Here is a 26,568-nt window from a genome sequence, read left to right as displayed (position 1 = left end):
GAAGATCTATTCATTGCAACGCAGCTTCTGCACTCTCCCTAATGCTTTCACCAATGCAAACACGATGATATACATACAATAAGAGCTTTGTTGTGCAGTGTAACTTGCGTCATTGATTTCATAACGATTTGTCCAGATAAACTCGCGCTGTGTGGAAAGATTATTCTTTGATCGCTTTCTGTATATAATTTGTTCACAATTTGAATAAGATTATTTTCATCCTACCAAAAGAAACGATGTGAAGTAACGATTTTGAGAGAAAGATTACCTGTCTGAACTTGAACAATTAGGCTACACATCAGAAATTGTTGCAGCTTGATCGGTCTATTTTCAGACGTTCATCTAGGCCAGCTCTGTTTTGGCCCAAGTTGAGGATACAGTCGTCGGTGAAATGTTTGGACCATACACACTTTGGGAAGTTGTGTTGGCATATTTCCAGTAAAATTAACCCATTATTTCTTCAAAGGCTCGATGAAGGAACTAAAAAAATACTTTTGTGTTCATCTGACTGCGGACACTGATCAACTGCCATGCTTCGCTCGTTTCCAAGCCATGATATCTTTCCAGGAAAAACTCAAATCTTGCCCTCATGCTCATACAAAGGCAGAGAAAGATAGCCAAAGTTCGGTTCACACCAATTGAAATGTCTAGCCACTGGGGGAGCTTATACTGTACAGGCATGGGGAACTCATATAAATGCTGAAAAACCTCAGAAAACAAAAAATTCATGTCAGGGGACCTAAATAGAGATACTAAATACTAAATAGAGAGACACTACTAACTACAAATTGTTAACAAGCATATTTATCCAGTGTAGTCATCTTAATGTCACATATTGCTTTGGATATCTAGCCTTTTAAGTGAGTGAGATGATCCTCATCCATCAAATTATAATCCAATTTAATCATTGCAAGTTTTTATGTAAAATACATCCATTACATTGCAACAAGTCCTAGCCTGGTAATACCAGACTCTGCTACTTCACTTTGCTTCGTATACAGAGCCTGGAATGGCATAATAGAGAAGTGTTTTCTCTCTCGGCGCATCTCTGAAGTTTAAAATCATCGGTTACCCGTAAGACAATCGGATAAGTTTATTTATGACGTATCTTGTGCGCCGACACAGCCGCATCGAACCACAGACGTCATGCATCAAACTTCCACTGTAAAGCTTCTGGCGTTTGCCGCTGGCTCAGATGTCTAGTGGTTAAACGTGACATGTAATTCGTCTTGCGTATTTCTAACGGGCGATCTTTGGTCTCATTAATCTGTCATTTGTTCCTTGGCAAATCGTTTTGGCTGAGGGCAAAGTAAAGTTTCATAACTTTATAATTTAGGCTATTTTAACGTTGTATCCTGCTGTTGATGTCTATAGTTTTTATGATGACAAAAACAAATACCCACTTCTCTCAACATTCAGACGCAAATACCCGTGTGTGCTAGGCACGTCTGTGTGCTCCAAAAGTGTTCTCCACCGTGGGGAACATAGTCAATAAAAAGAGAGATCAAGAACAAGTTAGTCGGTGTTTCTAGCAAACAAAAGGAAATGAATTAGGCTAGACCTTGCTCCTACTGCGGTTTAAGTGGTCACGTTATGGTCTGTGCCGTGCTGCTAATTTTTTTTTTTTTCATTTAGCCTAATTGTGATTGGCTGTGCATAGTGGCACTTCATATAGATTGAGGTGATAACCTGCAGTTTAAAACAAATTAAAAAAAAGAAAAAAAGTTATGGACTTTAACCTTTTTATGACTGTCAGATTGTTGATACTTTGAGATTATTATTATTTTTTTTTTTTAAATGTAGTGGTGGGGGGTGGGTTTGCATTGCTGGATATTTGTGAAATGAAAATCTTGAAGTAAAATGACAACATGAAATGCTTGTGATGCAACTTAACAGTACGTTTCTTCATATCATTTCTCCTCATTAGCATCATCCTACATTTAATTTCTGGTAGCTTAGTTCAAAACGTACACATCTCTGTCATGTTTTTTGCTAATAACTGTTTTTAAACTCTTGCTGCCTAGCTCCTGGTGAGAATGGAAACCAGTAGATCATAAAATGACTTGGGGGAACCCAAAACTAACTCTCCAATAAAGTACTTAAAAAAAAACAAAAACAAAAAAAAAACACAGAAAGTAGTCTTAAACATTTATTTGGTGAAATCATGCCATTCAACACTGAATTGGTCAGAACTTCAGTTGGCTCTGTATTATGCTAAACAGGCGGTATGCTGGAAAGCGTAACCAGATGCTTGGACGGCAGGCTTCAAAGGAGGCATGTATAGTTTGGCAAAAAACTTCACTGGAGGCTTGGGTCGTCCTGCGACAAGCTTCACTGGAGGCTTGGGGGCAGGCTTCATTGCAGGATTAAACAGTCTGGCAGTAAGCTTCACTGGAGGCTTGGGTGGTTCTGCGACAAGCTTCACGGAAGGCATGGGGGCAGGCTTCATTGCAGGATTAAACAGTCTGGCAGTAAGCTTCACTGGAGTCTTGGGCAATTCAGCAGCAATCTTCACTGCAGGCTTTGGCGGTTCAATGGCAGGCTTTACTGGTAGCTTGGAGGGCTCTGTGACTGGCTTCATGGGCAGTTCGGCGGCAGGGTTCACTGGAGGCTCGGCCAGTTCGGGGGAAGTCTGCACTGGAGGCTTGAGGGGCTCGGTGACTGGCTGCACTTGAGGAGCGGTCAGTTCAGGGGCAGACTGCACTGGAGGCTCGGTCAGTTCGGGGGCAGGCTGCACTGGAGGCTCGGTCAGTTCGGGGGCAGGCTGCAGCTCGGTCAGTTCGGGGGCAGGCTGCACTGGAGCCTCGGTCAGTTCGGGGGCAGGCTGCACTGGAGGCTCGGCCAGTTCGGGGGCAGGCTGCACTGGAGGCTTGAGGGGCTCGGTGACTGGCTTCACTTGAGGAATGGGCAGTTCGGGGGCAGGCTGCACTGGAGCCTCGGTCAGTTCGGGGGCAGACTGCACTGGAGCCTCGGTCAGTTCGGGGGCAGGCTGCACTGGAGGCTTGAGGGGCTCGGTGACTGGCTCCACTTGAGGAGCAGTCAGTTCGGGGGCAGGTTGCACTGGAGCCTCGGTCAGTTCGGGGGCAGGCTGCACTGGAGGCTTGGGCGCAGGCTTAACTAGAGTGATAAAATTATAAAAGACAAACTAAAAAATAAGATAAAATAGATAGCTGACCCAAACACTAATAATAAAAATAAGATCACAAATACCTATATAAGGGGCCATACACTGACGTCCACATCCATTGCGGCAGCATTTCTCATTGTTCGGACAGTCGCTGTCAAATGCACACAGATTGGCACAATTACCTGATCCAGATTTTTCACTTGGGCACACTCCTGGCTTTGCTGTTATAACAAAGAAATATGACAAAGAAACCTTATAAAAAACACTGAAAGTCAAATTCACAAAAAAAATAATAATAATAATAAAAAATAATAATTTACCAGTTTTTTAAATTAATAAAAATTTGAAAAGGGTAGTTGCACCTTCTCATTTTTTTATTTTTCATGGCAAAAGGCATCGATGAAATGGGATTTTCATATTTATTCCTAAAAATAAGTCAAAGAAACTAATTTAAAAATATTAAATAAAGATTATCCATGCGTCACGAAGTTGAAAGAAATGGTTTCACCATTATGTTTTGGTAAAGAGGAAACCGTTATACATTTGAAGAGTTCCGATGCAAAAGCCTCTAAATGCCATTTAAAATTTTCTTCTTTAATGATGATTTTTATCAAACTTGTATATTTAAGTTCAGTAATTTCACTTAAATAACAATTAATAGGTAATTATCATTGCCATTTCAGTGAAATCACTGAACTTAAATATACAAGCTTGATAAAAATTATCATTCTAGAAGAAAATTTTCAAATGACACTTAGAGGCTTTTGCATCTGAACTCTTCATTTATTTTTAATTGTAATTATACCAAATTATTTTTTGTCCCAAGTTTGTTTAATTTTTTAGGCGTTTCATAAATGCATCACTATAACTAATATATAATGGTGTTTATGTATTGTTATTCTGGTTTACTGGAAATAGTTAGGCAAACTAAAGATTTTGTAACTTTACATATTTCATTCATTAACAATAAAGAAAACTACTAACTAGGATTTAAGAGAGAATCTAAAATAAAACAAGATTTAACTATTCTACATGAATCAAGATATTTGGTATTTTATCATAGATTTGAAGTGCCCCACATTGGGGGCACAACGGTTTCACATTAGGAAGCAGCAGATCGTCTCAGACAACTTGCAATAAGAGCCCAAATTAAATTTACCCTACGCAATATCACGGTGATACTGTATGTGTAGGCTACATGTCATATTTAGGAAGGCACTTAGCATTTCTTCGAGCTTTGTAATGAAGTTAAAAGATCGTCTCACCTGCGAGTCCAAAGTCTGTTGCGCTCAAACATGCACACACACACAGTAAAAGAGCACTCAACGAGCAGTAACCGAGAGCTGTCATCATCTTCACCCGCGACCACACGAACTCAGCTGGATGAAATGCGAGCACACAACTACAATGAAAACCTGTGTTGCTGCATTTAAAACATCTACTAAATCCCACAACAAACGCAATGAAATGGTTTAAAGCGCACGCGTTTTTAAACATCCAATGATACCTGGGCAACTCCAGCACTGATGAACTCACCTGCAGCTTCTATAGCCTAATCTTGAAGACCATGATTAGCTTGTTCAGGTGTGTTTGATCAGGGGTTCAGTGTTCACGCGGTACAAGTCGGGGCTCTCAGAAAATTCCACGTCCAAGTTGTAAAATAGATTAAACTTCAAGATACACCTTTACGCCGCCTTCACACTGGCAGTTGAAATCAGCTCCTTAAAACGCAATACGTCCCCATCGGACGTCGTACAACAGTGAAAAGCGTCGGACGCGGGTAGAACAAAAATGGCCGAGAGATTAAAGGTTGATTCTATCAGTTCTGTATGATCTCTCTGATGAGGGTTATGCTGACTTTGACATGTCAGGTCGGCTAAAAAATGTGATTGGTCAATAGTTCAATGTCTACAATTGAATTGTATTTACTGCCCTTATAAACGTTAGAAAGTCATGAAAATAAAAATTGACATGACAACTTATCGTTATATAAAATCATTATTTATTTTATTAAAAGTTAAGAATTCAGGTTTGTTTATCAACAATTGCCAGTGTGATTTAAATTGCCAGTGTGAAGGTGGCGTAACTCTGTAGGAAACTCTGTCTGGATCTCAACTGGACACATTTGGCATAAATCTATGCGGAGCCGTTTGTATAGACCCCTTTTGCACCGACGTCACAGTTACGTCACGGCGCTAGCTGGAGGCAAACAAAGTGAAAACTGGAGGCGGCCAATGCAAAACAGCACATATTCGGCTACATAATAAGGAGCTTAAATAATTGTTACTATTATTAAATGTCATCTTGTTGTGTTTGGTGCAAGAATTGATGAAAAATTAATATGCTGTCTCTGGAACTTTTATTTCTAGAAAATATTCACATCATTAAAATCGCACTGTAATGTCACTCTTTACATTGTTGTGGTCTCGGCACTGGCTCGGCAGAACTGCGGATCATACACACAAGTCTTGTACAGGACCATATAGGCATCTAAAGATTTATATGCCCTCAGTATCTATTTACGATCGGTTTCTCTGGGTGTAGAAGTCAGGCCACTCAACCGGGTAACGCACGTTAATCCTGTCAGATCATCCATGCATTGAGTGAGCATGTAGGCGGCTACAGGTCGGCCAATCTGGTTCCGTCTGTTAAAAATAACTTTTGGAAATAACAATCGTGGTCTTGGACACTGAGTGACCTTACACATTAAGATAATATCGGATTTTCTCCTGTCATTGTTAAAAAACAAGCTAACAATCCTTGCTAACTAGCGTTAGTGAAGCAGCCAGAGGGATCTTTCTGCCTCCACCTAAGCTCCGCCCACAAAAAAACATCACCATGTTTACCAACTGTAAGGGTCTATAGCGGCTCACGCTGAAAATAACAGCAACATTTTGCCACATGTAGCTTTAAACTATGTTTAAAACACTGATATGAATTTTTAAGGGGTCACTTTTTAGCACTGAAGGGGTGGTCAAAATCCCTGGCCTCTTCACATATATAATCATAATATCCTTTTGAATGCTTATGAATTTCTTTTATAAAAATAATAATTAAGTATATCCATTATTACTTAATCATTTATTGGCATATATTTGTTCTTTGTGCTTTTGCTTGTGAAATAATATTCTTAAATGCATGCTGATGTAAGTAACCATGCAGCTTCTTTAGGTGCACAAGGCCATTTGTCTCTTTCTCTGGTATCAGGAGAAAGGTTTATGGATCCTAAAGGCATTGTGAACACATGTCCAACACATATGATACTTCTCTGTACAGATGGTCAAGCTATATTGAGCATTGCTATATTGAACTTTAACTGTAAATGTATTCTTTCTATTATATTTGCTTTCTGGGGAGCAAATGTTATCTGTTTTTTCTCCCAAACAAGTGAATGTTTTACCATTATGTTTTGGTACACTTAACTGACTATAAGCAGCTCAGACTCTCTTCGGCCTTGATGGGAGCTCTTGTTTGCTATGTGAACGCAGTAACAGTGAAAATAATAGGGAAATTGTGATTTGGTTTGTGTTTGAGCGTTAAAACATAAAGGGGTCACTGAAGCCAATAGTTTAAGGAACCATTTCTTTAATAAAGTCTTACTCCAGTTAGACGTCTTCTTGGTTTGCAGGTTAAGCACTTAACACTGACTCTGGTTGAATAATTAATTCTCTTTCAGCAACTGCTAAAAGTTCATGCTATCACTATTGTCTACATACATTCTCCTGATTGGAATGACATTTACTGTACATTGTTTGAAAACAGTGACAGACAGCTGACACATGTGAGTTCCCAACTGAGCGCTAAAGTCTTTTGAAAACAGCAACTTTCAGTTTTGAACAATTTCAAGTTACTATTAAAGGTAACATTGAAAGATTAAAGATGGCCATTGTACCATTCTCATAATCTCTGTTATTGAACAACAGCTTATGAGTTTGTTTGGCATTTCGTTTTGCAATGTACACAAGATTTTGTTGTGTACCACTGCTCCTCTGAAACTGGAGAGAAATCTGTTGGTCCTTTGAAATGATTCACCAGTTAGAATGTTTATTTTGTAATTCATGACTTCAGGTGACATTGATTAACTATTTCCCCACAATTGACAGAAAATGTCCGGCTTCTCTCGTTTTCACTTATATACGGTAAGGGTCGATATCATGCATCTTCTGAAAGAGTACAGTATCTCCTGATAAAAACACAGACGAAAGAGAAGAAACAAGCGATATCCGATTTAAGCAGATGCTTATGTAAAATAGCGCAATCATCAACATTAAACAACATTTGAAGAAAAAATTGCACGTTGTTACTGACTGAAATGTCGACCCAGGACGAGCTATAGGATCGAGCAGTTTTGGTGGTGTTGATGGACTCAATCTACTGCATCTATGTTTTGATCATCATTCTGAATCTGATCTGGATGTAGTCTTTGACAAAAATGCATTTTGAAAAATTAAGCTAGAATAAAACGGTTTGTTTGTTTGTTTAAAAGCAGAGGCTCTGTTCTTTCTTTTGATATATTGCATGTTCAGATATTCATACAACAAAATATTCCGGGGATCCATGAAACTTTTGTGAAAATGATCACAAATGCTGGTATTTTAATCATATATTGTCGTTCATGTACATCATTATTTTGTTAAATATGCAAGCAAAAACAATACCTTTCCCCCCCCAAAAAACCTACAGACAACTGGCCTACTCACACTCAATAACACAGTCTCATCCCAAGAAGTCATATAACTGATGTCTTGGGACGTCTTTTGACCATACGTCAACATCCGCCTTTTTAGGGTACACTTAAACGTCCGTTACATGACGATCCCGGGCCGTCATACAACTGACGCTTTACCTTTAACGTAGGTTAGGTGACGGGGTAGGTTTAGGTCTGGGGTAGGGTGGCACTCAACCCCGCAAAACCAGCTTCACCAGCTCTGTTTTCCCTCAGAACAGTATGACTGCTGGTCCACCATCCAGACCAGCACTAGCTGCAGGAAAGATCTGCTTTTTCAGCAGGAAAGATATTAATAATGTTACAAAAATTCTATCCGTTAAAGAAATTTGTTAAACGTATCATGGTTTCCACCAAAAGATTAAGCAGCACAAGTCTTTCCAACATTGATAATAACAAGGAATGCTTATTGTTACACCAGTGTATAAAACAATTGTAAAAGAAACACATTTGAAATTTTACATGGCTTTTTAAAATTGATTAATCAAATACATTGACAACTTAAATAATGAAATCAGTTTTTAGTACCGGCTAGGCTTAAGTTATTGAAGAGATCCTATTTGCAGAAGAACCACAGTACAAACAGCTGTTTGAACTTGTTAGCATGCAGGCTAGTGTTGCGTAGTAATGTTTGCACTCAATCATGAGATCTATTATGGGCTCTGTGGAGAGTGTCAGGGATATTTTATAAATGACTCTAAGGAGTTTATCAATAAACTGCAGCAGTACCAGAGCTTGCATTCAGCTGTGTGTTGCAGGGGAGACTTTTTCTGAGATAGTGATGATGATGGTGACCTGTAGATTGGCAAGGGAACATTTCTAGATGAGTTAGTAATGATAACAGATGATCTCTGGTACAGAAAGTGTCCTGGTGGAGGTCTGCGGAGCCCTGGCTCTGTAAGAGAGCAGTGCGGAGAACAGGAGTGTCAGCAAAGCTCAAAGTAGAATTTATTACACCACCAACCAATGACCTTGAGGAAAGTTCACCAATATTTCAGAGCAACAGGGCGAGAGAGACAGGGTTTGTGTTTGTATGTTAGAAGAAATTCTTTCAGTTAGTTACCCCTCATTTAAAAGTTAACCATGAGATGTGGAAAATAGCTTCCCTCAGCACTTACACTATCTCTCGGAGGTAATTATAACAACTGCTGTTGTCTCTTCTTCATTCTTCGGTTGCAGGCATCATGCCATGCGTCTCCAGCTGGGTTGGATCTCTGCCACTAGCTAAATAGCATACTGTGTTCCTAAACTTCACATCCAAGACCAAGAGTGCTGCATGAGAAGTGTGGAAGACGTACTCTGTCACTGATATCTCAGCCATACTAACACAGTCTCATCCCAAAAGTTCATATAACTGACGTCTTGGGACCATACGTCAATATCCGCCTTTTTAGGGCCCCCTTAAACGTCGGTAGATGACGATCCCGGGCCTTCATACAACTGACGCTTTAACTTAAACGTCAGTTAGGTGACGGGGTAGGTTTAGGTCTGGGGTAGAGTTAGGATCCCATAACCTCATCTACCGACGTTTAAGGGGGCCCTAAAAAGGCGAATATTGACGTATGGTCAAAAGACGTCCCAAAACGTCAGTTATATGACGTCTTGGGATGAGACCGGGTTGGCCATACACACTGTATGATGTGCCGTTCTATGTATGTGATTGATAACGCGAGGTTGCATGAAAAACAATTTCCCTTTCTCTTTAGAAATAAAACAGTGTAGACATACTTAGTACAAAGCCCACTCTACAATGTAAAAAAAAAAATATGACATGATCAATAAGTTATGACAACATCTTTTTACATTACTTCGACTTCATCAAAATAAGTTAAGCCCTTTTAAACTTTATTTCTTTAAGTTATACAAGATTCAATATTTTATAATAAGTCAGTGTAATATTAAGTTGAAATAATGCTTGCAAATATAAATTTAAGGGGTATGTATGTATTTTTTTGACTGTATGAAACATATTGAACACAAAAATGGAAAGTATCTGGTAAGCTCTGATCTGATTGGCTGACTTTTTTTTTTTTTTTTTTTTTTACAAGCCAGTATTATTGTGATATCCTCAATTTCAAATAAACTCACATGGCAAGTAAAACAGAAACTGTGGTTGGTCATTTCCTGATATGGGCAGGTCTTGGACAGAAAATGTTGACCGTTTAAATTTACTTCTATTAATTAGGCATAAATTAATTAGCCATTATAGGTATGACTTACATTTAATCAGTTTATTTATTCCAGGAAACAAACCCATGACTTTGACATTGCAAGTACCATGCTGTACAGTTTGTGTCATTTAGTAAAATCTCTGGCGACACAAGATTATCATGGTATTGACATAATAACCTTTCTGATGAATGACTGAATAATGAATAATGAATCATTATAGAGGTAATTAAATACATTTTAAATGTGTATACACATTTCTAAACCAATACAGGCTTTTTAAGTCTAAGTGCCATTGAGAGAGAAGGTGAGTTTCTTTTGGTCTGTTTCTTTCCGACTGTTTTTGGAAAAATAAATTGAATGTGTGGAATGTGAAATCTTTAATCATGTCAGCTTTCACCCCTGGCTTGCAGGAACAGTGCATGTTGTAAACCTGTTGTATTGGTATTGGATTGATATTTCAGTGTTGCCATTGAACCGCCACATAAGTGTGTGTGAAGGTGTTTATGAGTACTTGTGAAGAAAGACCCAGGGGTTTAGTGCAGTAAAGCACTGCTGCCACATCCAATCTCTGCCCCTCCATCACCCAGAGCTGCGATCTAGTTCACGTATAGGGCATCAAAGACAAAAGATGCTCTCTCTTTCTTTCTCTCTTGCTTTACACACACACACACAGTCTTGAAATAGCTGTTGTTGTAAATGCACAAGGGGAAAAAAAAGTTATATAATTGGCATACCAAATCTAATAAATGTAAATAAAAAAACGTTTTTAGGGATTTTTAAAAAATGGAAATAAAGAAACAAGATAAAATGAAGACATAATCAAAATTTTGCACTCTTTCTAGATTACTAATCTATTGAGCCCATAAGGGACATGGTGGTGGAAATAAATTGCTTTTACACTCAAAACATTTGTGTTCCGCCGATAAATTTTCTCTTCACTAGCAAAACATTTGCATTCCCCCGAGAAACTTTGTTCGATATTTAAAAATGTGGTTATTTACTTTTTAAATTATTATTAATCACTAAATATTAAAAAAAAACACAATAAAATAGTAATACACCTCAAGCATCTCAAATAAGATGCCAGTATAAAAGCTGTACTAGACTCTAGTCCTGCTACACAAATCAGAAGAACTCTTCTTATTTTTATCCTAAAAAATGTAAAAGGTTTTGCTCTTACAAGGTCAAACATTATGAGGTAGATTTGGATGGTGCCTTACAACCCTTTTTAAAGCCTTTTCTCAATTTCCTCAAGTTTAACTCAATTCCACGTTTAGTCAAAGTAAGTTCAGTGGCAGTTCCTTTTTTAAAACTTTTAGGACCCTTCTATTTGAGAGTCTTGACTGGATGGTAATGCATTGGGTTGCCGCAAGTGGAACTTTAATGGCTCAATGTTGAATGCTGAACCTTGTACGGTTTATTGTGATAGGCTGTTTTATGATTATTACGGCAGTGATTACTCTTCCATTACTCTTGCTTTCAATTACCGAAACTCATAATGTTCCCCAGGATGCTTTTATTTCCTTCTGATTTGTTTATTTTTCACTGCTTCCTGAAGGCCCAGACAAAGACATCTTCTTAATCGCAGGGTGTTAATACATGGGAGTATAATACAGTTTTTTTTTTTTTTTCAAAAATCCCCAATTCCTTCCCCTCTCACCTCCCTGATGATTTGACATCAGTAGTCATAAGAGATGACGCTTGATAAACGGAAGCCATTTGCCAGACAGGGACTGAAACTCCCCCCACCTGATGAGAAGCTTCAGTGTTGCTGCTGATTTATGATGTCACAGCACCATAAAGGGCACGTAGAAGCAGGAAGAGATTCATTAGGAAGCCTGACCAGGTTTTTAGTGAAGTCCAAGAGAGGCGCTTGGAATACAGATGGGTCTTCTGATCTGTGCCTGTCTTGTCCTTAAAATCTCACTTAAATGAAGCTTCCTTAAAGCCATGCACTGGGGGCGGATGCAAGTGATTGAGTGCTCAAAAGTGACAGCAATGACCGATTGTGAAAACATAGTAAATGCAAAACTTGGAAAAAAAAAAAAAACATATAATATTGATCCAAGGACAACACAAGTTTGGGAAACATTCCGTAAAATCAGAAAATTGCCACAAAATGACATCCATGAAAAAAAATATATATATATAAATATTATTGATGGACATCCTGTCACTCTTGTTGGTCTGGCCAAAGGTTTTCATGTACATTTAAATAGTTTATTAATCATTTGCTTCTTATGAACCGCTGACAACTCTAAATTAACTGGTTTGTACTGAATGCAATACGTAATTTACAATTGAAAAAAATTTATTACTAATAAAATATGAAAATACAATTATTGAATTCACATAGATATGCTTATAAATAAAGAAAGCATTTATAGTTGTATTTATAAACTGCTAATTAATGTCTAATGCTTTAGAAATTATTAATTAACAGTTTACTAATGATTTACTAATGATTAATAGCATGCTGTTATTATAAAGTGTTACTGATACATTTAGATTTGCTAAAAAAAAAAAAAACATATGAAGCTGCCTTGACTAGAATTATTGGCCGAATGAGACCTTTTGCATTTACAAATAAATTCAAATTGCAAAACAATTATGCTTGGCTAACGTGAGACCCAAGTCTCATTGAGACTCATGTTCACCACATGTTCATCTTCTCGTATTTGAGCCGTGGTGTACGAATGCCCAGACCCGTTTATTTGGGTGCTAAGAATGTCTTCTGTCTGAGCGACAGAAATTAGACGAGAAAGAAGATGATGGTTCAGAGATTTATGTGTACATGATGGTGTGTATCTAACGGCTGTTTCACACCGCATGCATGAGCTCACACTCAATTAAAGTGAAAGCACATTTTTGATAGACAAAAGTAAATATGATTTCACACAAAAAGTGCCCAAAATGCACAGAATAAGCATGTCTAGTGAACTTAAGTAGGCAAATAAAAGAAAATAAAGACTCAAAAATATTTATAAATATATAATTTATTTTTTTTTATTTCTGGCTACCCAGTAAAAAAACAATTTAGTAAGTTTTTAATTATTCTGTTTGGGTAATTATGAAAAAAAAAAATAATAATAATAATAAAATAAATAAATAAATAAATAAAAAACCTAGCCAGAAAATATTATATATAAACGTTCTTTTAGTTTATGACACAAAGACAGTTACAAATCAAACCCAAGTGTGTGGTTTATTTGTGTGTTTTGTTTTTATCCACGCAGTTGCAGTCTTGTAAACATATCGAAAGTATGTCTGAAAACTAATAGAAGCCATGTTCTGTGTTTCTTTGTTGTTTAACATTTATAAGTGAATGTTGTACACCTCGCCATAACAAATGTTCAAGACTAATAAATGTCCAATGTCTAAAAACAAATGTATAGTTGTCTTTGTAAAGAATTGCTTGCTTATAGGTGTAGCTTTGGAGCCGCTGTGACACTGTACAAACGCTTCCACTGTGAATACTCTTGCGCATCTGCAGCTGCAGTGACGATGTAAGTTAGTTACTCTGACGCGCTGCTCAAGAGCCGTTCATGCTTGTGTGAAACGGCCGTAAGGCTGCATCGAAAGGTAACTTCACGTCTGCTGCCATATTGGATTCCATAGATATAAACAAACTGCTTCTGTGATTGGTTCTCTAGATGAGGCGAAAATTTGGTCCATGCCATCCTCCTCTTTTAGCTCACGCCAGAAAACACTGATCCTTGTTCTGCCTTCTGCCTCCTTGTTTAACGCTATCACTTTCTCCTTTTCTCTTTTTACTTTCGTCTGATAAAACCTTTGCTGTCTTGTTTTTCTGTGCTGCTTCGGCCATGACTATAACATTTGGCTCGCACGTCTGATTTTAAGGAAGTGAGGGTGATGGTGGAAGTGACGTATATGCCGTCAAGCAGTCGAATATTGTAGTTCTCTTTGTTCGCGGGGTTACTACCCGAAACCTGAAGTTTAAAAGTACGATTAAAAACGCTACAGACCCCGTCAGGCAACCCGGTCTCATCCCAAGACGTCATATAACTGACGTTTTGGGACGTCTTTTGACCATACGTCAATATTCGCCTTTTTAGGGCCCCCTTAAACGTCGGTGGATAAGGTTATGGGATCCTAACTCTACCCCAGACCTAAACATAACCCTAAACCTAACCCGTCACCTAACTGACGTTAAAGGTAAAGCGCCATCTACCAACGTTTAAGAGGGCCCTAAAAAGGCGGAAATTGACGTATGGTCAAAAGACGTCCCAAAGACGTCAGTTATATGAATTTTTGGGATGAGACTGTGTTACGTCAGGCTATGGCAGACGTGTCATTCAACCTATTGTAAGTCGATGTACCATCACAAGAGACTTGGAAATATATCATGAAGGTTGAAAAGTTACCTGGTGTTACTTTAAGGCAATATCGCAACTAAAGACTTAAGTCATAGTCAAAGTACGGTAAAAATCCTGTTCAAAATTTAGTTGGGGGAATCCAAGCATTTCAGCGGGAATCAGCACGATCAGGATTTTTGCACAAGGGCGAAACATGCGAATATTTTATTGCGAATATATGCGACTAATTGCTTTTGGATATCAGAAATGTCATCCTTCCATGCCCTAAAGAAATTTGAACCCTATATATATATATTTACCAAACTACTTTGTTGAACCTGTAACATCAGCATGAAGTGAGACTTACAGTACCAAAGCCAAGTTGCCACATCTTGTTTTGTAGATTAATGAGCACATTACTCATTTTTACAGTCCTAATTACAGTCCTACTGCAGTATGTTATTTTTCCTTTGTGTGTGTTCATGATTCTTAATTTGCCTGAGTTTAGTGCAATTAAGTGGATTCTATGAACAGCCAGGCATCTTTAAGCTGCTGGTTGAGTATTAAAACCTGTTTTAATTACCCCTGTGATTTTTAGCATCACACGCACATCATAACACCAGGGTCAAGTCTAAAGTTTAAAGGACAGAGTAGGTCAGGACAAAAATCGACCAGATGATCCCAGCTCGTTCATTCCGAGCGAAGTAGCAGAGACTGAAAGTGGGGGACTCATCGTGTAGTGTTTACTCCACAGTCGATGGCTCTTTAAAGCTTAAAGACATCAGTGATGAACATTGATGACACAAATTCACTCTGCGCTCATATTAATCCTTATTATCAGCACATGTCCTCTCTATGAGAGGCCATTACTATGCCGAAAACGAAGGCAGCTGTGGGTGGAAGCTCTTAAAGGGAAGCAAGTGATGTAGGGAGCCCTTACGAGAAGGCTCTCTGTAGCACTTCAGCAGCTCAGTGCCGTGAACACAAAAAACAGGCCACTCTCTGTGGCGTTTAATGTACAAAGCTCTGCAATGTAGACTTCCAAGCAACTGTTTCAGAAAACGATACGCTGATTCTTTTAACAAAACACCCTGCGTGAGACGTTGAAATATGATTAGTGCTAGGGCGGGGTGCCTCAAGGTAACACAAATAAGCTTAGCGGTGCCACTAGATTTCTTTAATACTGTCGAGTTGGAGAAAAAAGGGACTTACTGTAGGAATACATATGTTTTGGAGCCTCAGCTTTTTACCTCGCAGTATTCTTGAGGGCTTTTTCTTTTTCTTTTTTTTTAAGTAGACCTCTAAAAGTGCCCAGCTTAGTAAATCATTAGTTCTGTGCAGTCTCTGTAGATGAACATACTCATTTTTCAATATCATTAATTTCTATGGGAACCCTAAACAGGCATAATGTTGTATTATATATTGATTCTCCTCACAGCTCCTAGCATACATTTAACTGCCTTTCTGGCTGTTTTAAGACTAGCCCACATATATCATTCCTTAAATGATGCTTGTGAAAGCAAAAGCTCAATGAATTATTTTTGACAGGCCAGCACAAAGTCAATAGCCCATATTAATTACAATTGATGTAATGTATGGCAAGAATAATACATTGGGACTTAGGGGAAAACATGTAAGCCTATTGCTCTTATTTAAGGGAGAGTTTGGCTTTAATATGAGATGTGCAGGGAGAGCGGCTAGAGTGGGAGGGGAGTTGTATTAAAGCAAGTTGGAGCCAAACTCTGCAGGACAGTGGCCCTCCAGGAACAAGTTTGGATACCCCTGGACAAAAGGAAGCATAGAGGGCCAAGTAGGGATGAGAATAAGAGTAACTGAATGATGCTGGTTCTGTAACCATTCTGCCCACGATTCGTTTAGGACTTTTGAGGAATAAATATTTGGGGGGAGGGGGGCAATTCTTATCTGCTCTCCACAGTTTGTCGCCAAATGATTGGATAATTTCAAATTTCAACAAAACCCATATAGCTATGATGAGAAAACTCGGTCCTGGAGGCCCACTTTCCAGCAGAGTTTAGCTCCCACCCTGATAAATCTTGCAGGCTATAAATTTTAATAACAATCTCCGTCTCGCGCAAGAACTCCGGTAAGTGAATCCGGTAAATAACACAATAACTTGCGTTATTTCCTTATCACTTCTCATGTGTGTTTGGTTGTGAAACGTAGTTTGCGGACCAATCAGAAATAGTTGGTGATTGTTTCTTTTGTAAAGTCATGTAATGTGTGAAAAGAACAGTGAACCGACTAAAAATCGTGCCGTGTGAACTTGGTTAAAAGCTGGAATTCACAACAGAACTTTTGGTCCGATTTTTTCCCCGATTTGCGATCTGTGTGATTCGACAGTAACACAGTCAAAATACACAATGGAAATCAAGGGTGCGAACAGGGCCAGCTCTAGCCCTTTGGTTGCCCTGGGTGAGATTGATTTTTGCTTCGCTTCTAATTCTAACTCTGTGATTTCTTGATTAATGGGTAGTAGCAGAGAAGGTGAAGTAGGTCAAGGGCGACACTAGAGCGTTTGTCGCATTTGTGCCCCAACACATTTGTCGCCCTAGGCAACCGCATAGTTCGCCTATAGCAATCGCCGGCAGGGTGTGAAGTCACAAAAATCAAAAAGGCGACCTACAAGATTGAATAAAGACAAAAAAGAAGGAAAAACTTACCATCCAGATCAAGAATTAGTCATTATCTAGGACCCGACATTAAAGGAATAGTTCACTTTGAAATTAATTTTTGGTATGTTTTAGCTTACCTCAAGGGCATCCAAGATGGTGTCTTTGTTTCCACAGCATTTTCAATTTTGACATTTTTTGGTCAAACCGTTGTTGTCTGTCAGTCCTATTATGCAGTTTTAGGGGGTCCACCTCAAAGAGCATGCACAGAGAAGTCAAAATTAAACATGATTTAATGACTTGTGAATTTAAGTACACATTGATGGCCTAAGACACGAAACGAGCGGTTTGTGTGAGGAAAAAAACAGTATTTATATAGTTTTTACCTCTTCTTAACAGCCGTCGAACTGATCTGAATCAGATGTCCAACTGAACCGAACTAAACCGTCTTCAGACGTTACGCCGGAAGTGATCTCTTGCGCATCTAGTTTTACCTTTCACTAAACATATTTAGATATACGGAAAATCACAATGGAAGACGATTTCGATATATCTAAATATGTTTAGTGAAAGGTAAAACTTCCGAAATCTCTGTAAAAACAACGCGTGGCGAAGACGCGCGAGAAATCACTTCCGGCGTAACGTCTGGAGACGGTTCAGTTCGGTTCAGTTGGACATCTGATTCAGAACAGTTCGACGGCTGTTAACAAGAGGTAAAAACTATATAAATACTGTTCGTTTTCTCACACAAACCGCTCGTTTCGTGTCTTAGGCCATCAATGTGTACTTACATTCACGAGTCATTAAATCATGTTTAATTTAGACTTTTCTGTGCATGCTCTTTGAGTCGGACCCCCTACAACTGCATTATAGGACTGACAGACAACAACAGTTTGACCAAAAAATTTCAAAATTGAAAATGCTGTGGAAACAAAGACACCTACATCTGGGATGCTCTTGAGGTAAGCTAAAACATATCAAAAATGAATTTCAAAGTGAACTATCCCTTTTTTGTCTGGGATAAGTAGTAGCCGGATTAAATCGTCAATAGTTGCGAAAGATTGATTATTTTACATTACATGTAAACAACAACTGATAATGGATTATACATTGATGGTAACAACATGAAACTACGCCATCATCCTATCGCCATATCACCAGCAGCCATATCACCCTGTAGCCTAATACTGGTTGCCCACTAAAGCTAAGCAGGGTTGAGTCTGGTTAGTACCTGGATGGGAGACCTCCTGAGAAAACCAGGTTGCTGCTAGGAAAGGTGTTAGTGAGGCCAGTAGGTGGTGCTCACCTTGTGGTCTGTGTGTGTCCTAACATCCCAGTATACTGATGGGCACACTATACTGTCAAAGAGAACCGTCCTTCGGATGAAACTTTAAACTGATGCCCTGACTCTCTGAGGTCATTTAAAAAACCCATTGCACTTCTCGTAAAAGACTAGAGGTGTAACCCTGGTGCCTTGGCCACATTCAACCATTTTCCCTATAATCCCCATCCACTGAATTGCTCTATCACTCTCTTTCCTCTCCACCTGTAGCTGGTGTGTGGTGAGTGCACTGGCGCCGTTGTGGCTGCAAATCATCCAAATGGATGCTGCACAATGGTGGTGGTTGAGTAGAGAACCCCTGATATGATTGTAAAGCGCTTTGGGTGTACAGTAGTACATATGAAAGCGCTATAAATGCCTCATTCATTCATTCATCCTCTAACTCCTGTCGTAAATCTGTTGAGTCCACACTGACCGCATCTACCCACCCCTACTGCAGGTCATCTCCTGCATTTGTTTCATCTTCGAAGTAAAGAGACGCGCGTTTCTGATTGTGATCGGAACGATTTTTTAAAGTCTGACAGCGTATGAATTCAGTCGTGTAGTGTAGTGATGCCCAGCTTTTCTCTAACAATTTACAAAGTCGGCAAGTGTCTTGTGCCTGCTCTTGAAAAATCTCTTTTGAAAAAAGTTGTGTTGTGTATGCCAGCCTTAAGATTAAAAAACTCCTGTAGTCTGAGCCTGGCTTAAAATGAACTAACTCAAAAGAGTCATTTGTTCACGAATCATTCAGGATACAGAGGCCGTGCTGTTTGTTTTTGATTCACTAAAAGGAGCCAACTCATAAGAGTCATTTGTTCAGGAATCAGGATGCACTAGTCGTGCTGTGTGTTTTTGATTCACTAAAAAGGATCAACTCATAATGATGATTCGTTAGCATTATGATATTTGACGATTCACCTAAAAGAACCTTAGAAGCATATAACCGTGCCTCTTCTTAAATAGAACCGATTCTTAATTATTCTTGTCAGTTCCCAGCACAAGCGAGTGAGAGCAAAGCATCATGGGATTAGTTCCTCCAGAGCTAAGCAGCCGATTCAACAGAAGAGCCCCTCATGGAGACAGGCCGGCTCCACTTCAATAAACACCTGACAACCCCACCGATTTCTCTCTCTCTCTTGCCATACTTTATCTCCCTTCCATCTTCCTTTTATCTGTTTACTGGCCTTGAGTCTCTCTCCCCACCTTGCCCTTTCCTTCTCATCCTCACTCCTCCGTGACTCGCTCTCCAATCTCACCAGACTCTTTGACAGCCCACGGACAGGTTGACACTGCCTCCTGTAGCCTTACATATCATTAGGGCCGCTTTTGTCCACAACCAGGCTAGGGGGCAGTGACTCTGAAAGCCCTCTACGGCCCGGGCTGCTTTCCTCTGGTCAGCCCTCCTGTCAGGCCTCCCTAATACCTTTTCCTGCTTGGGCAGTCAGAGGAAGACCTTCCCCTTGTCTGGAGCCTCTTTACAAGGGCCGACCGGCTGCTCATGTTGATCCATCAGCGTGACAGCAGTGTGGTCGAAGAGAAAGAAGGAAAAAGGAACAGAAAAGCAGGTTGTGATGGTGATTGACAGGTGGAGGCCTTTTCTTGCTGTGTGCTTTAAAAAAAAAATAAGTCATTGAAGTCATTCATTACGGTTTAATTTGCATTCGGTGAGAAAGTTAAAATGTATTAAACAGGTTTTTTTTGTGATTGTTATGCTTCATAATAGAGCTGCAAAACTACAAACTTCCTTTGTGCCTTCAAATATGTGCAATCATAAAAAAAAGTACACCCAGAAATTGTATTTCATTATTGCTGAACTGAATGAAATGAAATTGGCTTAAATTAAATAAGCGGCAAGAATTTGTGGACGTTTAGTGGCGTTCAACTCCCATATTTCATTTTCTTTTTCAAATAAGTGTATCACTTTGTATTACGCACAGAGTGAAATTACTGCCACACAGCACATTAAAGAGTTTCTGATTAATGGCTTCCCTTTTCCGGGTTGCTGGTCATGGTCATAATTTCATTTAAGCCTGGGCTCATTCATTACTTTTGCTAACAATTTCTCTCTTTATTTGTAGCAAACATTCACAACTTCTTTGAATGGGCCACTCTAGAAATTAAACAAAGTCAACCGAGCTTGTAAGTCATAAATTAAAATTCGTAATGGTTTTTCGCCAAAGAAGACATTGTGATGTATTTCATACTGAAGGCTGCCTGGGTTTTTCTACTTCCACAAGTAACCGTGTGGAAATCTGCCCTGTGGTTGTTTGCATATTGTGTTATGTATGTAAACTAGCTATTAGCACTAAAAGAACAGCCGGTAACATCTGGACTTGCAAGGCAACATCTGTCAGCGGGTGTTGATTACTGACCAAGCATGCATTGTGTACTGTATGTAATTTGCCACATCCAAAGCGTGAATATGGGAACACATCTTAAATTTACTATGAAAATTCGAGTTCTTTTGCCAGGCAGATACATTTTGTAAATGTTGAAAATGAAGCCTGAAAAACTGTTTTTCTCTGTATTTCCTCTCAATTGCTTTGACAAATCAGATTGTTTTGCAGTGACAAGATGTCCTCTTCAAAGGCCTATTTTCAGCTGTGTTTGTGTACAAACGTGCATGTGTGTCCATAGCCAATCCTCTTTATTCTTACTGATTCACAACCCGGCCATTCATTGCTGTGTCCTTGGTCAAAGCAGAGCGCAGAAAGTGAGGAAATTAATAGCCTAATCAGAGCACAGAACGTTCTTCAGTTTAAAGGTCAAAGACTTAACAATTGGGTAACACTTTAGAATATGGTTCCTTCATTAATGAATAACTACACAAGAACCAATGAGTAACACGATATTAACAATCTAGTAACTATTACTAACTAACAAGAAACTCGATCAACAAACTAGTAAGTAAAAAGCTTTGAAAAAGCTGAATTACAATATATTAATATTTTTTTATATATTTTTTATTTAGTTATTGTAGTAGTTGTAGTAATAAAACATTATTAATATTATTATTTATATTTTCAATATGTGTTTTTTTTACCAAATTGTGTAGTCCTACTATTGTGTACCTAGATCTTAAAAGTTGAGATCTAAGTTAAATCTCATATACCATAAATATTACTATTGTAATTTTACAGTTGCACTGTAATAAAAAAATAGTATTAAAAATTATATTTTCTTTTTTGTCAAATACTTATGTTACATAGTGAAATCTTACTATTTATTATAATTATTATAACTTAATTATTACTTCAAACTAGCGTTGCACTGTTAGCGATGGTGGAAAGCAGACATAAAATAAAGAGCATTCATTTTTTCTACCAATTTTGTAGCTGATTAAAAATGGTGTTTTAATCAGTTATATATTAAATAAAAATGAATTAGATTAGGGCTGCCTGAAACTAATGATTATTTTTCCTTTCGATTAATCAGATCGATTTGTAAGATTAATAATCTAATGATTACGATTATTTAGCAAAAAAAATACAAGGTTTATGCAGTGTAGGCCTAATTAGGAAAGAACTACACTTTTTCCGTCGTATTGAGGTAGGAGAAGCCCCGGGATGTTTTATTTTCAGATGCTCCTGCATAGAAATTGTGCTATATACTATTTTAGTTTTACAGAGCATGCAGAGCACCTTTTCATTTGGTCTCTGTTTAAAACATGTCCTCATTTTAGATCGGGCTTATTTATTTATTTTTTTTTTGTAATAAAGGCTGATTTTAAGCATCCCCACGACGAATCGACGCATTGCAAGCAAATCGACTAATTTAGGTAATGGATTGTAATTGTTTATCAACGCATCTTTCCAGCCATAGATTTGATTCAGGTTTAGTTCATGAAGATTCTGTTTTGGTCTAAAATAATTCCCAGAAGTGACACGGTTGCTAGATATAATGGGTCATGTTCACCCTCACAGATAAAAAAAAAAAAAAAAAAAAATGTAGTGACTATCTGGGTCTATTTTGGTTTACGTCCACTTCTTCATATCAGAGTGTCTCATCAGTCTCTATATTGCTTTCTGTCTGTGAGGTGAAATCGATGTTTCTGCTGGAGGCTTTGCTGTTGAGGTTATGATATGCCACAGCCAGTGCTGTCTACCAGAAACAGCGAGGGAGATATTACATAGGATACAAGCAGTGACACTTCTTTTATGGTGCAATAGATTTGAGAAAAGAAGTGATGAAAAAGCTGAACTTATTTCAGTTCTCTGATACAATAATCCAAAGTCTGAGGTGGCCATTAAAGTTTTCTTATTCAAATGTTACTTTCAGTGTAATTTTTGCTTCAATGGATCATTAATCTTTCTCTCACACATATAAAATTGTAAATTTGATTTCTATTTCAATGGTTTGGAATGTTTTGAAAATGAAAATAGAACATAATGCTTCTGCATGTAGAACAAAGTCCATAAGGCAAGTCAGTTAACTCGGCTGATATTTTCTATGCTGACAATACTGTAGATATTCAAGTACAGCCCATATCTGCTTGAATTCAGAAAGACTGAAACCTCAGTAATATGTTTGTCAAGATTGCATTTCAATTATATATTTCAAATCAGCAATTAAATCTGACAACAATGTTTTCATAAATTGCTTCAATAGCCTTTGTTCTTCATTAGCTGGTCCCTATGGTTTCAAGCGGTAACATTATAGGGATGCAAATAAGAGATTGTATTTATTTATTGTACAATATTATATATTTAAATGTTCTTGCTCATTTCTCCTATTTTTACGTTTAGATGACCTTTGCTGTCATCTTACATCCACTTTCTGTAAAATGAATGTAAAAACACTCTTTAATCGAATTTTTATCAGATCTAAACAAGAAATATTAATTTTCATTATAATATTGTGATCTGTAGTATTAAAAAATAGTTTTAATTTGTTTAGACAAAATAGTACAGCATTTTATTTTTTAGCAATTTATCAGTTAATAGCATCATAAATCTTTTTATTCATAATGTTGTGATTTATCTGTAGCATTTGCAATGTATTTAGTTTTAAGTGTTTTATTTGTTTAGACAAAATAGTACAGCAATTTTTAATTGAGCCATTTATCGGTTGATTTGCCATTATCAGAACATTTGATATATGATATAACTTTATTTTCAGAGAAAGTCTGAAATTAATTTTGCACTAGTAAGTTCATTCACCCTTACAAAAACTGTACCGCATATACAATACCTTTACAATCACAGAAAAAAAAGGAAATTTAATCAAATTTAAGTTTATTTTGATCAAGTTTATTTTGTAGCTCTGTTAACTCTAATACAGCTTGATGTATCAAGGCATGCTTTACTCTAATTCAGAATCCGAAAAAATAATGATCAACTTCTTGTAAGAATTTTAATATTCTGTGCACCTTTCTTCTAATAACACACACACCTAAAGACCCACACAACTGACACCTCTTTCCTTTTCTTTCAGTTACAGACTGTCGAATCCTGGAGAATCTTCAGCGCTACGCCTCCCCTACTTACCTGCCCGTCAACTACCAGCTCCTCAACACAGAGTCCTCCTTCTTTCTTAAGGAGGCCACCCAGGACTTCATGCGCAACTCTAGCTTTCTCTCCAGAACGGAACTGTTCTTCATCCACCAGGCCAGGAAGCCTCCCATCATCAATGCCACGTATGGAACCCTTGCGGTGGAAGAGCCTGTCCCTTTGGATCTCCTCCAGATGCCTGGCTCATTTGTGGGTTCCTCAACCCTCTTCACCTTCAACTGGAAAGTGCAGACGTTTGTTCTCAATGAAAGGATTTACCTGAACAAACCCAAGGTTCAGGTCTTGTTCTACATCGCCGGGAGGGATTGGGACGACTACAGTGCAGTGGACAAACTTCCCTGCGTACGGATGTTCGCCTTCCATGAAACCCAGGAGGTCCGTGGGAGCTGCAGGTTACGAGGGGACATGGGCGTTTGCGTCGCCGAGCTCGAGCCTCTTCCTGGGTGGTTTGCACCTCCCAGCGTTGTCCCAGGACGGCAGAGGAGTCCGGATATGCCTGAAGGGACACCTGTAGAGCTGTACTACAGCCTTCGGGCCGCAGAAGAAGGGGGTTGTCTTTCCGAGGAGTTAGGGGACAAGAGCGCCGCTCACTCAGATCAAGAGGGATTGTTTGGGTTTCCTAACTCTACACCCATGAGGCGCATCGGGAGTATACGATTATTCCAGTCTCCATCTGCTCCGGAATTATCAGAGCAGCGTTTGGATGGGAATTTTGCAGTGTTGGTACCATCCACGCCTGTTAGACAAAGGGATACCGTGTCAGCATATGTCGCAGCTTTGCCGTACTCACCTGTAGAAATGTTCACTCTCAGGTAAGAGAACTTCATTTGCATTGAAGCTGCTGTGTTGGCAAATAACTATTCACATGAGACCTTTTCCTGGGACGTTCATGGCTGTGTTACAGTAGTGAGGGTTTCTCTAATGAATGTCACAGGAAGCTTCACCATTGACGTCATGGCATTCTGTCAGCGGTTAAGTAGCAATTTGCTTTGCAGCTTCATTTAAGCCTTTTTGCTTTGTTTTCTATTCTGCTATTTGAATCGCAGCTAATCATACTTTGCCCAGTTATCAGTCTTTGCTCCACTTGGACCTCCATATGTGGTCACATTTTTTCTTTGGCATAATCATTTGGCTTTTGAAATGGTTGTGATTAATTCCGGCTGGTGTGCCTGAGATGAATTTTCACTTCATGGTTACTTTACTTAATTTAACTATATTTTTTGTTTACCATGGCAGAGGGAAAGACATCTTCATTTTCAGGTGAAAACATCCAGCCGCACTGAATCTGCGGGTACTAATTAGAATTTACAGATGCGGCTAAGTGATTTGGGTAATTAACACACAATGCAAATGAGGATGTCATCAATTAGAATGCGCCTCCATTAGCTTAATGACTGCAAGCTCGTCCGATTGTAATCACAGTGGGTGAGAACATTTATAAACCATATGAGACCCAACCAGACAAGAGGTCAAGCCAATTTGTCAGCCCTGCATGTGCACGCAAGATAAGAGGCACTAGGAGAGATGATATCTGGTGTATTTTGAAGAAAATCAGATAGTTTATGGATGTCAGCTGGGTTTTCTTTGCTGAATTCACTTGTAAAAGTGAAAGGACAAATCACTTGCTTTTTGAGGGTTGTGTGTGTATGTGGATGCATGTGCGAAGTCTGCATTTGGTTTGTCTAACAGTCAGGCTTCTAAATTAACACCCGCCAAATGCGGGTTAAAATTCATTTTGGCGAGTGAAAATTAACTTCCTGCCTTCCTACCCCCCCCCCCCCCCTTCCTACATTTCCCATGAACTCTGTGTTGTAATGCTACGTGGTGACGTTTCATCGTATACATTTATACATTACAGCTCATACGTTAGGCAATATACCAGCCGGTTCTCATCCCAAGGCGTCATATACTGACGCTTTTGCCAAAGCGTATACATCTAACGCACATGGCACCCTTTAGCATCAATATGAGACGCAGATATATATGGGCCAGACCTAAACCTACCCATAACCGAAGCGTGTTATATTGACGCTAAAGGGCGCCATGTGCGTTGGATGTATACATTGGCAAAAGCATCAGTATATGACGGCTTGGGATGAGAATGCGTTGAATATACACAACAAGCTTACTATATATCTAAAGGTTTTCTTTTAGTTGAACATATTAAACAATATGTGTAAACAAAAAAATTAAACGACAAAAGCATTTTGTCAGACCTCAAAAAACAATGCGAGCACAAGTAGACCTAAAAAAAAAAAAAGATGTACATACTCGAGTCAGCATATGATTATCGTGTTTATATTGTTTTGCGTTAATTTTGAGAAAAACAATAATATCCACATGCTTGAGTGAGTAAAGCCACTGCACTGACAGAGGTTGCAGAGACGTGTGTGTGTGTGTGTGTGTGTGTGTGCAAAGTGAAGTAACAGCACTTTGCGTTTTTCTGTTCTTAAATCTGTCTCCCTTAACACAACTTAAAGGGCATATATATATATATATATATATATATAAATCGACATACATACGATTTTGCAGTCGTTATTTGCAGTGATGGACAGCTGCTTCTTCAGTCGACTGCTGTTTCTTTGGATTTCATGTGATTTCTCATTCTGGTGGTGATGATAACTCTGTTTAATTAATAATTGATTAAATTTAATTCCATTTTGTAACAGCCTATCATTTTCATCTAAGTAATTCCAAACTTCACGATGCAGACAACAACATTACCTATGTGATCAAATCCAATGCACTTGCTAAACGCTC

General features: G+C 38.6%; 2 protein-coding genes across 4 annotated transcripts in view; one reads left to right on the top strand and one right to left on the bottom strand.

The window, feature by feature from the left end:
• The window catches only part of LOC120479909 (transmembrane protein 132C), a 468,276-nt gene that overhangs the window by 72,431 nt on the left and 369,277 nt on the right, over positions 1 to 26,568 (top strand). For all 3 annotated transcript variants that reach the window (XM_089119453.1, XM_089119452.1, XM_089119450.1), the window contains one exon: positions 23,729 to 24,617. In XM_089119453.1, the coding sequence (XP_088975579.1) occupies positions 23,851 to 24,617 (767 nt within the window). In that variant the 5' untranslated portion in view covers positions 23,729 to 23,850. The remainder of the gene's footprint in view (positions 1 to 23,728; positions 24,618 to 26,568) is intronic.
• Positions 2,137 to 4,643, bottom strand: LOC120473549 (uncharacterized). The gene is made up of 3 exons (XM_089119456.1): positions 4,393 to 4,643; positions 3,211 to 3,348; positions 2,137 to 3,117 (listed from the first exon to the last, which is right to left on the bottom strand). The coding sequence occupies exons 1-3, from the start codon at positions 4,622 to 4,624 to the stop codon at positions 2,210 to 2,212; spliced, it is 1,278 nt and encodes a 425-aa protein (XP_088975582.1). The 5' UTR covers positions 4,625 to 4,643; the 3' UTR covers positions 2,137 to 2,209.

This window comes from Pimephales promelas, chromosome 14 (genome assembly GCF_988280905.1).
Source record: "Pimephales promelas chromosome 14, fPimPro1.hap1.1, whole genome shotgun sequence".
Lineage (NCBI taxonomy): Eukaryota > Metazoa > Chordata > Actinopteri > Cypriniformes > Leuciscidae > Pimephales > Pimephales promelas.
Note: the sequence above shows the minus strand (reverse complement) of the source record. Positions and strands in the feature narration are given on the sequence as shown.

What these genes read in the sequence shown, in the direction of transcription:
- LOC120473549 (XM_089119456.1), bottom strand. Translation starts at nt 4,624, where the DNA reads ATGTTTAAAAACGCGTGCGCTTTAAACCATTTCATTGCGTTTGTTGTG. An exon ending in AACAGACTTTGGACTCGCAG is followed by an intron (nt 3,349 to 4,392) that starts GTGAGACGATCT and finishes TTGTTATAACAG; the next exon opens with CAAAGCCAGGAGTGTGCCCA. An exon ending in GTGTATGGCCCCTTATATAG is followed by an intron (nt 3,118 to 3,210) that starts GTATTTGTGATC and finishes TTATCACTCTAG; the next exon opens with TTAAGCCTGCGCCCAAGCCT.